Genomic DNA, 13,634 nt, shown 5'->3' on the forward strand with positions numbered 1-13,634 from the left:
ATGGTTCTTCCAATCAAGGCCATACATGGTGAATTCCTAGTTGAATTCAGATTGGTGTCACACTAAAACTCCAATATGCTCATAAATAATAACCAGATTGAATTCTTGTCATCCCTTGTTGACTATATGGTTTCAGAGAACAACAAAGAAAAGTGGGTGTCTTTTCTTTTCCTGTTTTTGGGGGTTTGGATGGTTATGTTTAACATCATTGAGTTCTAACAGTGTTATGACTGTACATGAAATATTTCTCTTGAACAGAATATGGAAATAGGGCTGCAATTATCCTTCAAATATAAAGCTATAATATTTATATTTATATTCTTGTGTTCCAATACTGCAGGAGTATTTACTTTGTTTCTAAATACAGAATTAAGAAGAAAAAGAGAAAGATTATGTAGTTAAGTAAACTGATTATGCCTAATTTATCTTTTCAGCTCAGTATTTTGTAATGTTTCTTTTTCTAGATTCCTTCTCTTTGTCCTCTGTAGGTCATTCAACAGCCAGTTTTAGAAAAGCTTGTGTCATTGAAGGGAGAGAACTTTAAACTATATTCAAAGAAGGCTATAAAAAGCAAAGATACCACCTACAGTGATATTTAAAATTTTCCAGTTACATGATTTATTGGTAAATCTACATGTGTTATGCCAAGAGCAAAATAAGCAAAGTACCAGGTGTACTCTTTTAATTAAGAGAAATTTTACCTTTAAGACAGATTTTAATAGAATATTTTCGTGTTTGTAAGCTACTGGAACAACATTTTAAGCCATTTAGTGGGTGAAAAGTCCTTAATTATATGGAATATAGCTCACGAGGGAAGCAAAACTGAAAAAACACCCCCAAATCCTAGTGTCTCACGTGAATTTTGAAAATTTCTAGTCAGAAATATGTGCCTTAATGTCACCTGAAGCTCCTGAGACCAGTGGATACTGTGAATGGTATAAGCAATTTGGTAAATAAAAGCCAGATTTCTTGAAGAAAATGCTGAATTAACGCAGCATTCTGAGAAATCCGCCCATAGTGGCAAGCTGGAGGCGGGGTGAGTGAGTGTGAGGCAGCGAGCTGAAAACCTGAATTGCTAATCATTCGGTGGGTGATAGCGGCTGTGAACTTCTGTCACTTTTCACTCTAGATCTACGAAATTGAATGAACGCTCTTAAGTTCAACTTTTCTCCTAATAGAGACCTCAAGTACTTTTTCTCTAAATCAGATTTTGCTCGCCTGCCTTTCTGTCAGTGGTCCGCCCCAGCAGCCAACTGGGCCGAAGGGGCCTGACCTTGGCCCTGGGCATGGCAGGGGGCCCGGGAAAAATGGCCCCTTGGAGAGAATGCTGAGCATTATGTTGTGGTAAGCAAACAAATAAAACACCCCCTCCAACAATAACACAGTTTATTTGTAAATAAACCTCAAGGCGTAATTTAAATTTTTCAGTACCTTTTTTTGGAGGGAAGGAGATCTAGGGACAAAGTGGCAGCCAAAGGGGAATTAGCCTTACTCAACACACAGTGAAATTTCTGCCAAATTCTGCTTTTATAACCCTCTTTTTTTTTTCCCTAGGCAACCCTGTCAGCTCACCAAAACCCATCCTGTACATCCTCTCTCCTTGTTGGTCTCTTTTTTCACTCTTCTCTCTCTGACTCATTTATATCGATTAAAGATCAATTTATTTTTTTCCCATTACTTCAAACAACCTTACAAACTTGGTTCCCAAATTAGCATGTATCATTCTCTCTTAGAGGGGAAAAGAGGAACATAAAACCTATACTTTGATATTTTTTTCACTGTTACTCATTCTTTTTCCCTTTACTTAAAGATAGCTTGAATTCTTTAGACTTAAAATGAGCTTGAATGTTTTCCACTGCTTACAATCCAAGCTTTTGATTCAGCTTCCATTGACTGAGTCTACAGAGTCAAACTCTAGCAGAGAGTATGACTGTCATTTCATGACTTTGAACCCCTGAGTGATACCATAGATCACAGAAATTTTTAAAGCAATAACTTCCCATCCTAATTTATTGAAAATGACTGAGATATTATTGGCTGCCAGAGAATTGTTTTCCCTAAAACATTTATTGTGTTTCATACAAAATAGCAAAATATAAATGACTTAGTATCCACTACCCACCTATTTAAAGTATAAATAGCAGCTTGGCCTTCCCTGGTGGCTCAGTGGTAAAGACTCCGCCTGCAATGCAGGAGATATGGGTTCGATCCCTGGGTCAGGAAGATCCCCTGGAGGAGGAAATGGCAACCCACTCCAGTGTTCTTGCCTGGGAAATCCCATGGACAGAGGAGCCTGGCAGGCTACAGTCCATGGGATTGCAAAGAGTTGGATGTGATTTATCAACTAAACAACAGCAACAACACGTAGCAGTTTAGACCTAGAAGTTCAGTCTGGGATTGCTGTTACAGGAACATGCAAACGAGTGGTGTTAATTGAAATAAAATGCTGATGTGAAAACTCTGTAGTCTGAGTTAGAGTGTATTAAATCTCTGAAAAATAATAGATGTATATAGAACTAATATTTTATGTAATACAAATATGTATTTATGTTATATATTAAATGTCACATATATAAATTAGGTAATACCTATAATATAATACACACATGCACACATATGCTAGAAGCATGTTGGTAGTACAAAAGATGAGAGATGTATGGAGAAAACATGAAGAGTATTCTTGTATTAGAAAATAGTTATTTGAGTTTAATGTCCTGGCCTGAATTCTATCCAGAGTAGAGAGTTTAGGGGGAAGAATTCAAAATTAATCACCTAATTAACATATTTAAAGATCAAAAGTTACTTAACATTTCAGATATGAAGACTCTTCCCCGCTTTGGTTAGTTCAGTCACTCTGTTGTGTCTGACTCTTTGCAAGGTCGCAAAGGCTCCTTTGCACAAAGGCTGCTTTGTGCAAAGGCTCCTGTAGCCCGCCAGGCTCCTCTGTCCGCGGAATTCTCCAGGTAAGAATACTGTACTGGGTTGCCATTTCCTCCTCCAGGGGATCTTCCCGACCCAGTGACTGAACCCACGACTCCTACATTGCAGGCGGATTCCTTACCACGGAGCCACCAGGGAGGCCCCAAAGATGCAAAATAGGCCAAATGTATCTGGCTGATGGGCTTAACCAGCTCAGGGTGGAACTGAGACAGTTCCCAGAAACTCTGATCAGGTTCTGCCTGGCTTCTGACCCTTGTCTGTTTGTGTCCTCATCTATGAAGAGTGGACTCCTGTGTCACCCAGCTAAAACTGACAGCCACAGACTCCAATCATATTGCTGATTAATTGGAGGGAAAGAACCTGGGAACAAAATGGTTACTTTGGGATATATTTTTTCAGTGTCATAACCAGAAATCTTTTCTGACGTATTGCCATGTTCTTGACCTATTTCTGGCATTGGGACCTCTGGCCCTCATTAGGTTTCATGTGGGCAATTGCCTCTAGTTTCTGCATGTTCTGTATTTGTCTCACTCTTGGAGTCAGATATTATGAAAATATTGATATTTTAAATATGTACTGGTTCACATATAATAAGTTTATCTGTAAATACTATAGGAATAGAGAAGAAATTGATAGAAATATCATGTATTCTTTATTATACCAAAAATATAGGGTGAAAATTGAAGATGGAGTTGGTCTGTGAAGTTGCCATTAAAGAAGAGCTATGTTAATGCATGGTTTCATTTAAAATAGGCACAATGACTCACTGTGTTTGTGTATTACATTTAAATTTAGATTGACTTCAATATACTTAAAAAGAATTTTGAATCACTGTTACAAACCTCTAATAAGTCATTACTTATTCTGATGTAGATGATATCAATAAAGTTTCATCATTTACTCCAGAAAATGTTCCTGAGAAAAAGTTTAATATTAATAAAGTGATTAACTTATTTTCACAGTGAGTGGGCTTAGACAGCTACTCTATTATCATATTTGTTGCACTCTAGGTACTAATATTTGTTGGAGGTTGTGTTTCAAATTGTTATTAATGATGCTCACTGATTTATGCCAAATTATTCATCTTTAGTCTTACTGAAGTAGTAAAGTATTTTCTTCCCTTTTCTTTTCCCCTGGAAAATTTATGTAGAAAAGCATCAAAGCAAATTAAGTTGCCATAAGGTAAGAAAACAGTCTTTCATGCTGTTTGGTCATTGCAGTGAAGTCACATGCAAGAAAATTGAAATTGTAGTCTCGGCATAGCTTTTATTACCAAGGAAAATGAGCAGAATTCAAGGTTTTTATGTTGTCCTGGTCAACACACAGAGCAGTCCATGGGGAAAATTATTTTTGTAGAATTGCATGACTTTGACACTTCCACTGAAAAAGAACAGAAAGGAGGGCATTTATGGCTTGCATTTACTTTACTGAATTCTCAGTAAGCAGTTGATTGATTGATTGGTTAGTTGGTGGAAACTTTATGCAATGACTATTCCGTTAAAGTACATTACTCTGAAATTGATCTGGTCATTTTTATGGCTCAGATTGTGTCTCCACTTAACATCAGGATGTGGACTGCATCTCATTTCCTATAAAATAAAGTGAAAGTTATTCTTTACCCCAAAAAAGTACTGTATTGAATTACTATGCCATTTGTATTTGTGGTTTGACACCCTTATGTAGTAACAAACAGAGGAAAGATATACTGAAAATATAGAGTGTCAACTATTGGTATCAAAGCCACATAGGTAATAATATAATAATGTCAGGTCTCAAAACAGGAATTTTGAGTTGCCTGACTTCAGCCTAGAATTATGTATTAATCATGCCTTTATGTGTTTGGTATATCTATTTTCTCAAAGGTACTCTTTAGCTAATGCCACTTGCTTAAAACAAAAGTAAAATTGTGTTAAGGAATTGATGTGTTTGAAGTAATATAAATCCTCAGATTATAGCATTTAAGTTCAAGTGTAGGTCTGAAATAGTCCAGGGAGTTTCATCCATGTGTCACGAATTGTTTAGGGAGTTTTATTTATGTGTAATAAATCTGTTAACTAAGATCTGTTTCTGTTGACTAAGAACTCCTTGTACTGGTTGTTTGCAAAAGTCTTTTCCTGAACAAAATACAGAACAGACATAAATATTGTAGTAACTGGGTTAGCCCTTGGTTTACCCCATCTATGGAAACCTATCCTTAATAAAGAACTCCTTTAACAGCTTTACTGGGCAACTGCAATGCTAAACTTGAGGAAAGTCACTGAAAGTTGCACGTGTCTTTATAGGCCTTCTTCAGTAAGGCTGCTATGTTTAATTTTAGACTACATATTTGTGCTTATTACGTATACTTCTGCTTTGTTCTTAACTAATGTGAAATGTCAGATGTTTAAGAATCATATAAAAGAAAATTTAATAGATTAGCATTTTTCAGATAGCCAGCAGTGGTGAGAACCCCTTAGTGTTGGATGAATTCAAAAAGAATAGCATTTTAATTATACTTCGAAGCTTCCAAAGTGACAAACAGGTTTTCTATGCTATAGAAAAAGATTGTACTAAACTACTACAACCAGTAGCTATTTAGCATGTTTTTTTGAACATTTAACATATGCCCAGTGCTCTGCAAAGGACTTTAAAGGAAATTCTGTATTTAATCCTTTCAGCATCCATATGAGGTAGGTTCTTCTTTTTAACATTACTTTTATTATTCTCATTTTTCACATAAAGACACAGAACTTAGAAAACTTAAGGAATTATCTCATCGTCATATAACCGATGAATAAGAACCCATTTATAGACAAGAATTAGAATTTTTAAAATAAATGTTATTTGGAATATCATTTGAAAAGTTAAGAAAAATATATTGGTTAGCAACTTAATTACAGTGAGCTGGACAATTTAGAACAGGTGTCTTTATGGGTTTCACCCATATCTTCTCAGGCCCGGGTTCAGTTTGTGTGGAAAAAGCAAACAAAACCCTTCCCGAAAGCCTTCCTTATGGAATGGCCCCTTCCTTACAAGGCGCAGCCGGTCCCTTGGCTGTCTGCCGGTGATCTTCTCTTTATGTCTTCCTGTGCTCAGCATGGGTTCGGAGGCTCTGCTCCTACGAGGCCTCTTGGCCTGAGACAGTTCACCTTGAGGTGTCTGTCTCTGCCCCCCACTGGAGCTGCCCCAGTGGTGCAGTGTCCTGCTGAGATCGTAGCAAATCACACCACTCTAACGAACACCATGTTGAGATGGTGAGAGAAGAACCATCCCTGCCAGTGGAGACCAGAGCTCACGGGGAGAGCATTTATTCCCTGGCTGCTTCCCTGCAGGACCCTGACTTGGAAGTGCCTGGGTACTTCTCCCTGTGGCCCTCACTCTTGCTTCTCTGTGTCCTCTCCCGCAGCTGTGCCTTTTTCCTGGGTCTGTAATCGGCTCCCTCCTGGGCTAGGGGTGGTAAGAGCTTCTGTGTTCAGCCCTGGGAGCTTCACTGCCTGGCGTTTTTTCTTGCAACTCTACTCTTGCTTTTGTTATTAACTCTTTCTTTGATAGTCTCTCTTTTTAATTTTATATTGGAGCATACTTGATTCAGGCTCCCCAAGTGGTGCTGGTGATAAAGAACCCACATGTCAATGCAGGAGATGTCAAAGGGTTTGATTCCTGGGTTGGCAAGATCCCCTGGAGGAGAGCATGGCAACCCACTCCAGTATTTTTGCCTGGAGAATTCCACAGACAGAGAAGCCTGGTGGGCTCCAATCCATGGGGTCGCCAAGAGTAGGACATGACTAAAGCGACTGAGCACACATGCACACATAGTTGATTCACAGTGTTGTGTTAGTTTCGGGTGAAAAGCAAAGTGATTTAGTTACACACATTCATTCATCTAGTTCTTTTTCAGATCCTTTTCCCATACAGGTTATTACAGAGTGTGTGCATGCTAAGTTGATTCAGTCATGTCTGACTCTTTGCGACCCTATGGACTATAGCCTACTGGGTTACTCTGTCCATGGGATTCTCCTGGCAGGAATACTGGCGTGGGCTGCCATACCCTTCTCTAGAGGATCTTCCCAACCCAGGGATCAAACTCGAGTTTCTTTTGTCTCCTGCACTGCACTGGCAAGCGCTTTTTTTTTTTTTTTTTTTACTAGTGCCACCTGGGAAGCCCTGTTATAGAGTAGTGAGTATTAATGGAATTCCCTGTGCTCTGCAGTAGGTCCTTGTTGATTATCTATTTTGGTTAGTTAGTCTCTGGTAGTGTCTTGGCTTATTCCTTTGACTGTCATCCATCTGTTTTCTCCCAGTGCCCTGACTGATAGAGTCATTTCCTGGTTACGACTTTAGCTTGTACATATATCAATTGTTCTGTTTAAATTTGCTGTACATGAAAGTTCTGAGGCTATCTTGCAAGCTAAGGAGTAAGACTTGTAAACGCCCTCCTGCAGGAAGAACAGTGAATACATTCATAAATACTTATCTACACTTCTAATCTCAAAACCAATTGTTAATTGTTAATTAAGGGCTGTTATCTTCGCTAGAAGTTTTAAAGTAAGAAATTACTGGCTAAATTTAGCTTCCTAATATGAAATGCAAGACAATATTTAAACACTTGTGAAATATAATTACACTTTCACTATCACTTTCCTATTCATTATTAGCCACGGGGTAAAACATTAAATCAAACACAATGTAAATTTGGCAGCTAATCTTTGCTAGTACAAGTGTTTTCCAGTGTTTAGTCTTTGCCTATGATGTATGTAATTACATGCCACATAGAAGTGAAAGAATAAATAACCAAATAAAATCTTTTGAATACATTAAAATGCTCATTGTTCTCCAACTGCACATTAGCTTAACACCATCCCCTCCCCAAACTAGTTCATTGCTACAACAGATATTTATTGCATACTTGTATCAGTCTTATGGTCTGTGATGTGGGAAGTTCAAAAGATTCCTGGAGAAGGACATCCTGTATTCTAGAAGACTCCTTGACACTGTCACAAGCCCATTAATCATTGGTTGGTAAGAAGTAAAATGAAACCCCAAGGTTAATCTTCCTTTATAGAAAACAACACAAAAGTCAGCAGGTACTTAGGACCCAGACAACCAGATATTAGAATGTACGAAAGAGCAGTCTTCATGCATCTCTAACAAATTGTTCCTTTTTACTCTAAGTGAGCAGTCAAGTTATGGCTTCAGGACTCTTTCCGATAAGCCAAGAATAGTCAATAGATAAGAGCATGTATGATACTTCACATCTGTATCTGCTACCCATTGAGAACTCAAAGTGTGGGGTAGCAAAACCTGAAAATTGGACACTGAGTCCTCAGTATTTAATTACTTTCTGAAAATAAGCACGTTAATGAACTACAAGGTCATTTAGAAGACTAAATAGCACCTCATCTCCCAAATTCCTTCCAAACCCAGAAGCTGGTTTTGACACTGTTGGTAGGAGACTTCTAGGCTCCTCTGCGTATTTGAGGGTCAAGGGATAAGGGGAAGGGAATATTTAAATAAGTGATTGAACTGGTCTGTTGAGAAGACCTTGACAGATATGCCCAATAAGGTTTTGAGTTTCTCTGGTGGCTCAGATGGTAAAGAATTTGCCTGCAGTGTGGGAAGCCCAGGTTTGATCCCTGGGTCAAGAAGATACCCTGGAGAAGGAAATGGCTACCCACTCCGGTATTCTTGCCTGGAAAATTCCATGGACAGAGGAACCTGGTGGGCTACGTTTACGGTCCATGGGGGTCATAAAGAGTCAGACATGAAGCCACTTAGCACACATGCCATAACATTATAGGTTATAGTGACTACCAACAAATTTTTGACTCTGTTAAACAAAAACTTAGGATACTTAAAGCTTCCACACATATTTATTAAAGCTTGATAAAATGTAGTTGCAGTTTTAAAAGATATTGATGGAACTTATTTTTAATTTTTAGCTGTAATCATGGGAAATTAAATAATTTTAGGTGTCGGGGGAGGTCTAATTATAGTTATGGGGATTTTTGTTTGATTTTTGTTTTAGAATTGTTCAAAGTAACCTCCAAACCTGGAATGATATAATGGAATGTCATATATATATATATATATATATATATATATATATACACACACACATATATACATATATACATATATATATATATCACAAAAGGTAAAATTTACTTTAGTCAATATTCAATTTGATTACTCAATCACAGCTTCAGGGGCTGATTTGGAAATTTGACATATTCTTGGCAGTTCCTACATTGGATTTCTTCAACTACATTTTTAGGCTTCTCCACTTGAACTAAGATGACATGAAATCATGTATTCTTTTGACATATTTGCTGACTACTTCTTCAAACCATTGAGCTCCTACCTTGGTGAAACACTTAATATGTTTAGGTTTTTCAAAGTCACCTCTGCTTGGACTTCAAACTTGTGCTGTGCTTCCTGGTAGCAAAGGTAAAAGGGAAAGTGAAGGTGTTAGTCACTTAGTCGTGTCCAGCTCTTTGCAACCTGGACTGTAGCCCGCCAGGCTTCTCTGCCCATGGAATTCGCCAGGCAAGAATACTGGAGTGGGTTGCCATTTCCTTCTCTGGGGGACAACTTCCTGACCTAGGGATCAAACCCAGGCCTCCTACTTTGCAGGCAGATTCTTTACCATATGAGCCACCTGGGAAGCCCAAGGGGCCCCTGTAGCTGCATGGGCTGGAAATTGAACCCTGGCCTCCTGCATAGCAGGCGAGAATTCTACCACTGAACCACCCATGTCTATTTAGTTGCAGGGGGTTGAGGGTCGGGGGTAAGAACACCTATTATCTTACTGCAAAGGTAAAGGACTGTATTAATGCTTAAACTCTCTTGTAGTTGTGATGCTCAGGGAAAGAAATTACCTTAATGGCTCTTCATTTGTCACCTCCAGAAACAAGCAATTTGAATATTTCCTTTATTATGATATATTAGAACTTCATTAATAAGGAACTCTTACAAACAGGCTATCATTTTTTGAGAAAGATCACACTGTGCTAAATAATGAGATATGGGAATACATTGAACAGCTTGACTTCTGCTGACTTTTACTTAAGAGCATGAAGTATTTTAAATTAGACTGTGTTAGTATTGATGAAACATGCACGAGGGGCGAAATGATTTAAAGGCTTTATTCTATTTGGGGAGCTAGATAAATTGTATAATTTAAAAATAAAGCTCTGTGACCTGGCAGTAAGGAAACAACAACTTTTAATATGCTGTTGGAGAGAGTGAAATTGGGGCAACCTTTTTAGAAGGCAATTGAGTAATGTTGATCAAATTTACAATGCATTTACCCATTGACCCAACAATTACACATATAGATTTGAATTCATCCCTAGATAAACTTGTAAAAGTACACCAGATTAGATGTTAAGAGTGTTCATTATGGTATTTTTGAAATAGAAGAAAAAAAAAACATTACAAAAATAATCTAAATACACAGCAATAAGGGAATGGTTAAATTAAATATATTCATTAAATGGAACACCCAAACCATTAAGAAGTATAAGGTAATTCTGTATATGCTGATATGGATATACAGAATTACCTTCTATCAATATGTGTTCATAAATAAGTCATCATTGTTGGTTTTTACTTTTATACACTTAAAAAACTCACTAAATAATATTCTTGGAGAAGGAAATGGCAACCCACTCCAGTATTCTTGTCTGGAAAATCCCATGGACAGAGGAGAGGAGCCTGGTGGGCTATATAGTTCATGAGGTCTCAAAGAGTCGGACACAACCGAGCAACTAAGCACAAATAATATTCTACAAAATAATGAAACACTTCTTGAGGTTATCAAGGTCAAGAAGCATGACAAACTCTGTTTTTGAAGGACTGCATTGTCAGGAAGTCAACTCAAGTTGTCTATGTAGTATTCTCATCACAAACAGAAGTCAGTTCCTACACCACCATTCCCTGATTCAAGAGTGCATCTCTTAGCTGTACAGAAGATAGACCCTCCTGGGGATGGAGAGGGAGACATTATATCTATTTCCCCTCCTGAGCAAGAAAATTTAAATGTTATTACAATTGTTTTACTAGTATATGGTAAGAGAACATACCACTAAGCAAAGGCCTGTCTAAACATGCCTTCATGCTTGATGGATCTAACCTTGATTCAGAAGGGAGAGAAATTTTGCTGCCTGTTTCCCTTGGACCCAGGAGGTTAACACAGCAAGACTCTATTTTGGAAGTCACTCCAAAAGGAAACAATAAAATGACTGTCTTTTGCTCTTTTGAATCTTTCCAGAATTGCGACTTCTGGTGAGCCCTTCTGTGTGTCTGAATCAGAGCATACAATTAAAGCTGAGGACTTCAAGTCACCTTTTAAAAACACTGAAGTCGCAGATGTGGAAACCAGGGGACTGGAGACGTGAACAGCTGTAAGCTAATCATCTTGAATTGTTACACCAGGCATGCATTTTAGAAGATAGTCAATAAGAAAAAAAGCACTAGACACATCTAGGGGTTTTACATGTTTGAAATTTTAGGTTCTGTTACATAAATTTTCAACTATCTCTTCTTAATAAAGAATGCCACCGTCTGTTTTCTTCTAGACTAATTCAAACCTCTCTTGCCATAAAATAAACATTCGGGTAAACAGGACTCTTATCTAGAAAGTTACATTAATGGAAATTGAGTTTAAAATCTTGACAGTGTGAAACTATAAAATTTTAACTTCCATTTTATATTCAAATAACATGCCTTAGTCTTTGAGTATGGCTGAATGATTTTTTTCTAGTTATTGTTTTAGGGCTCTAAGAAAACAACTGTAGGGTACCAATTTACTTAAGTTGCTTCCAGGGAAATGATTTTGTCATGTAGATAAATTACAGTGAAAAACTAAGAGATTTTAATAATCTTATCCAAGGCATAAACAGTTTGCCTCATGTCATTTTATAATTTTTAGCTAGTATTTGAAGAATCATATGTATTTCTGCTTATGTAGACTTCAAAAGATGAAATAACACTCTCTTTTCATTGACCGAACTTAGATAATTGAAATACAGAAATAGGCTGCAGAAGAGAAAATAGCTATACATTTTGGTTGGAGAAGGAAATGGCAATCCACTCCAGTATTCTTGCCTGGAGAATTCCATGGACAGAGGAGCCTGGTGGGCTACAGTCCATGGGGTCGCAAAGAGTCAGACATGACTGATCGATTCACACACACACACACATACATACATTTTGGTACCATTTATGATGGACGTGGGCTTCCATGGTGACTCAGACGGTAAAGAATCTGCCTGTAATGCGGGAGTCGCAAGTTCGATCCCCTGGTCAGATAGATCCCCTAGAGAAGGCAACAGCAACTCACTGCAGTATTCTTGCCTGGAGAATTGCATGGACAGAAGAGCCTGGCAGGCTATAGTCCATAGAGTCAAATTGCAAAGAGTAGGACACGACTGAGAGACTAACACACATACACACATACACACATACACACATGATGAAAGTCTATTTGCTTCATCACAAAATATTCAACCAGTGGTGTTTTTTTTTTTTCCTTTTTTAGACTGAAGTATTTCCTGAAACTTCATCCCTTAAATTAACCCTTAATGATCATGTGGTGTAGATTATTGCTGGCATGAATGCTCAGACGCTTCAGTCATGCCCAACTCTTTGCAACCTCATGGACTGTAGCCTGCCAGGCTCCTCTGCCCATGGGGATTCTCCAGGCAAGAATACTGGAGTGGGTTGCCATTCACTTCTCCAGGGGATCTTCCCAACCCAGGGATCGAACCCTCGTCTCTTATGTCTCCTGCATTAGCAGGCAGGTTCTTTACCACTAGCGCCACCTGTGCATTATGAAAGTGAAAAGTGAAAGTTTAGTCGCTCAGTCGTGTCCGACTCTTTGCGACCCCATAGACTGTAGCCTACTTGACTCCTCCGTCCATGGGATTTTCCAGGTAAGAGTACTAGAGTGGGGTGCCATTTCCTTCTCCAGAGGATCTTCCCAACCCAGGGATTGAACCTGGGTCTCCCACATTGTAGGCAGACACATTACCGTCTGAGCCACCAGAAGTAGAATCAAATTAGTGGGGAAAGTATTTTGGCATACTTTTCATTATCTGTCCACTACTGAGAAACAATATCTTGTAGAGGAAAAGATAGAGCTAAGGTAGATAAGGGCAGAACAAGAAGATTTCAGGGGTTTCCTAAACTTTTATATGTACCTCTTTTGCTGGGATGGTACCAGATGTGACTGATGTTAACATTTTTTTAGATCTTTAAACCTTGTTTTTGGTATTATTTTAGCCTTTGTTTAGGGAAGCCCATATACTGAAGGCTGGGGCTCAAGGAGTGAAAGATAGGTCGTACAAAGTGCTGAGGTAATTTACAAATTACATACTCACTCCAAATTATGGAGCTTTAATTTTGTTTTGTATTTTTTAGGAATCAAACTACAGCCCTTGCACCACAAGAAACACTCTTGAGAGCCAAAGACTTATCTGTAATTCTTAAAGCATATGTACTGGTGACATCCTTAACTCCTCTGCGTGCATTCATTCATTCAGCTGGCATGGTTTGGAATCCACCAAAGAAAAAACGCTTCACTGTCAAGGTAAAATTTCCATCGAAGCAGTTATTTCCCACAAAGTATACTGAAGATAAATAAAGTGAGTTGGGTTGCCTTTTTTTGACCTTTATGATTATCAACTCCCATGGAACAAAGATTGTATCATTTT

At 38.2% G+C, this 13,634-nt stretch overlaps 1 protein-coding gene across 5 annotated transcripts in view; it reads left to right on the top strand.

Moving 5' to 3' along the window:
- The window catches only part of CPED1 (cadherin like and PC-esterase domain containing 1), a 324,686-nt gene that overhangs the window by 105,174 nt on the left and 205,878 nt on the right, over nucleotides 1–13,634 (top strand). For all 5 annotated transcript variants that reach the window (XR_003034399.2, XM_005205664.5, XM_015470366.3 and 2 more), the window contains 2 exons: nucleotides 11,192–11,324; nucleotides 13,342–13,510. Coding sequence is in view for 4 of the 5 variants with exons in the window: in XM_005205664.5 (XP_005205721.1) it covers nucleotides 11,192–11,324; nucleotides 13,342–13,510 (302 nt within the window). In the remaining variant the exon portion in view is untranslated. The remainder of the gene's footprint in view (nucleotides 1–11,191; nucleotides 11,325–13,341; nucleotides 13,511–13,634) is intronic.

Source organism: Bos taurus, chromosome 4 (assembly GCF_002263795.3).
Source record: "Bos taurus isolate L1 Dominette 01449 registration number 42190680 breed Hereford chromosome 4, ARS-UCD2.0, whole genome shotgun sequence".
In the NCBI taxonomy this organism is placed as follows: Eukaryota; Metazoa; Chordata; class Mammalia; order Artiodactyla; family Bovidae; genus Bos; species Bos taurus.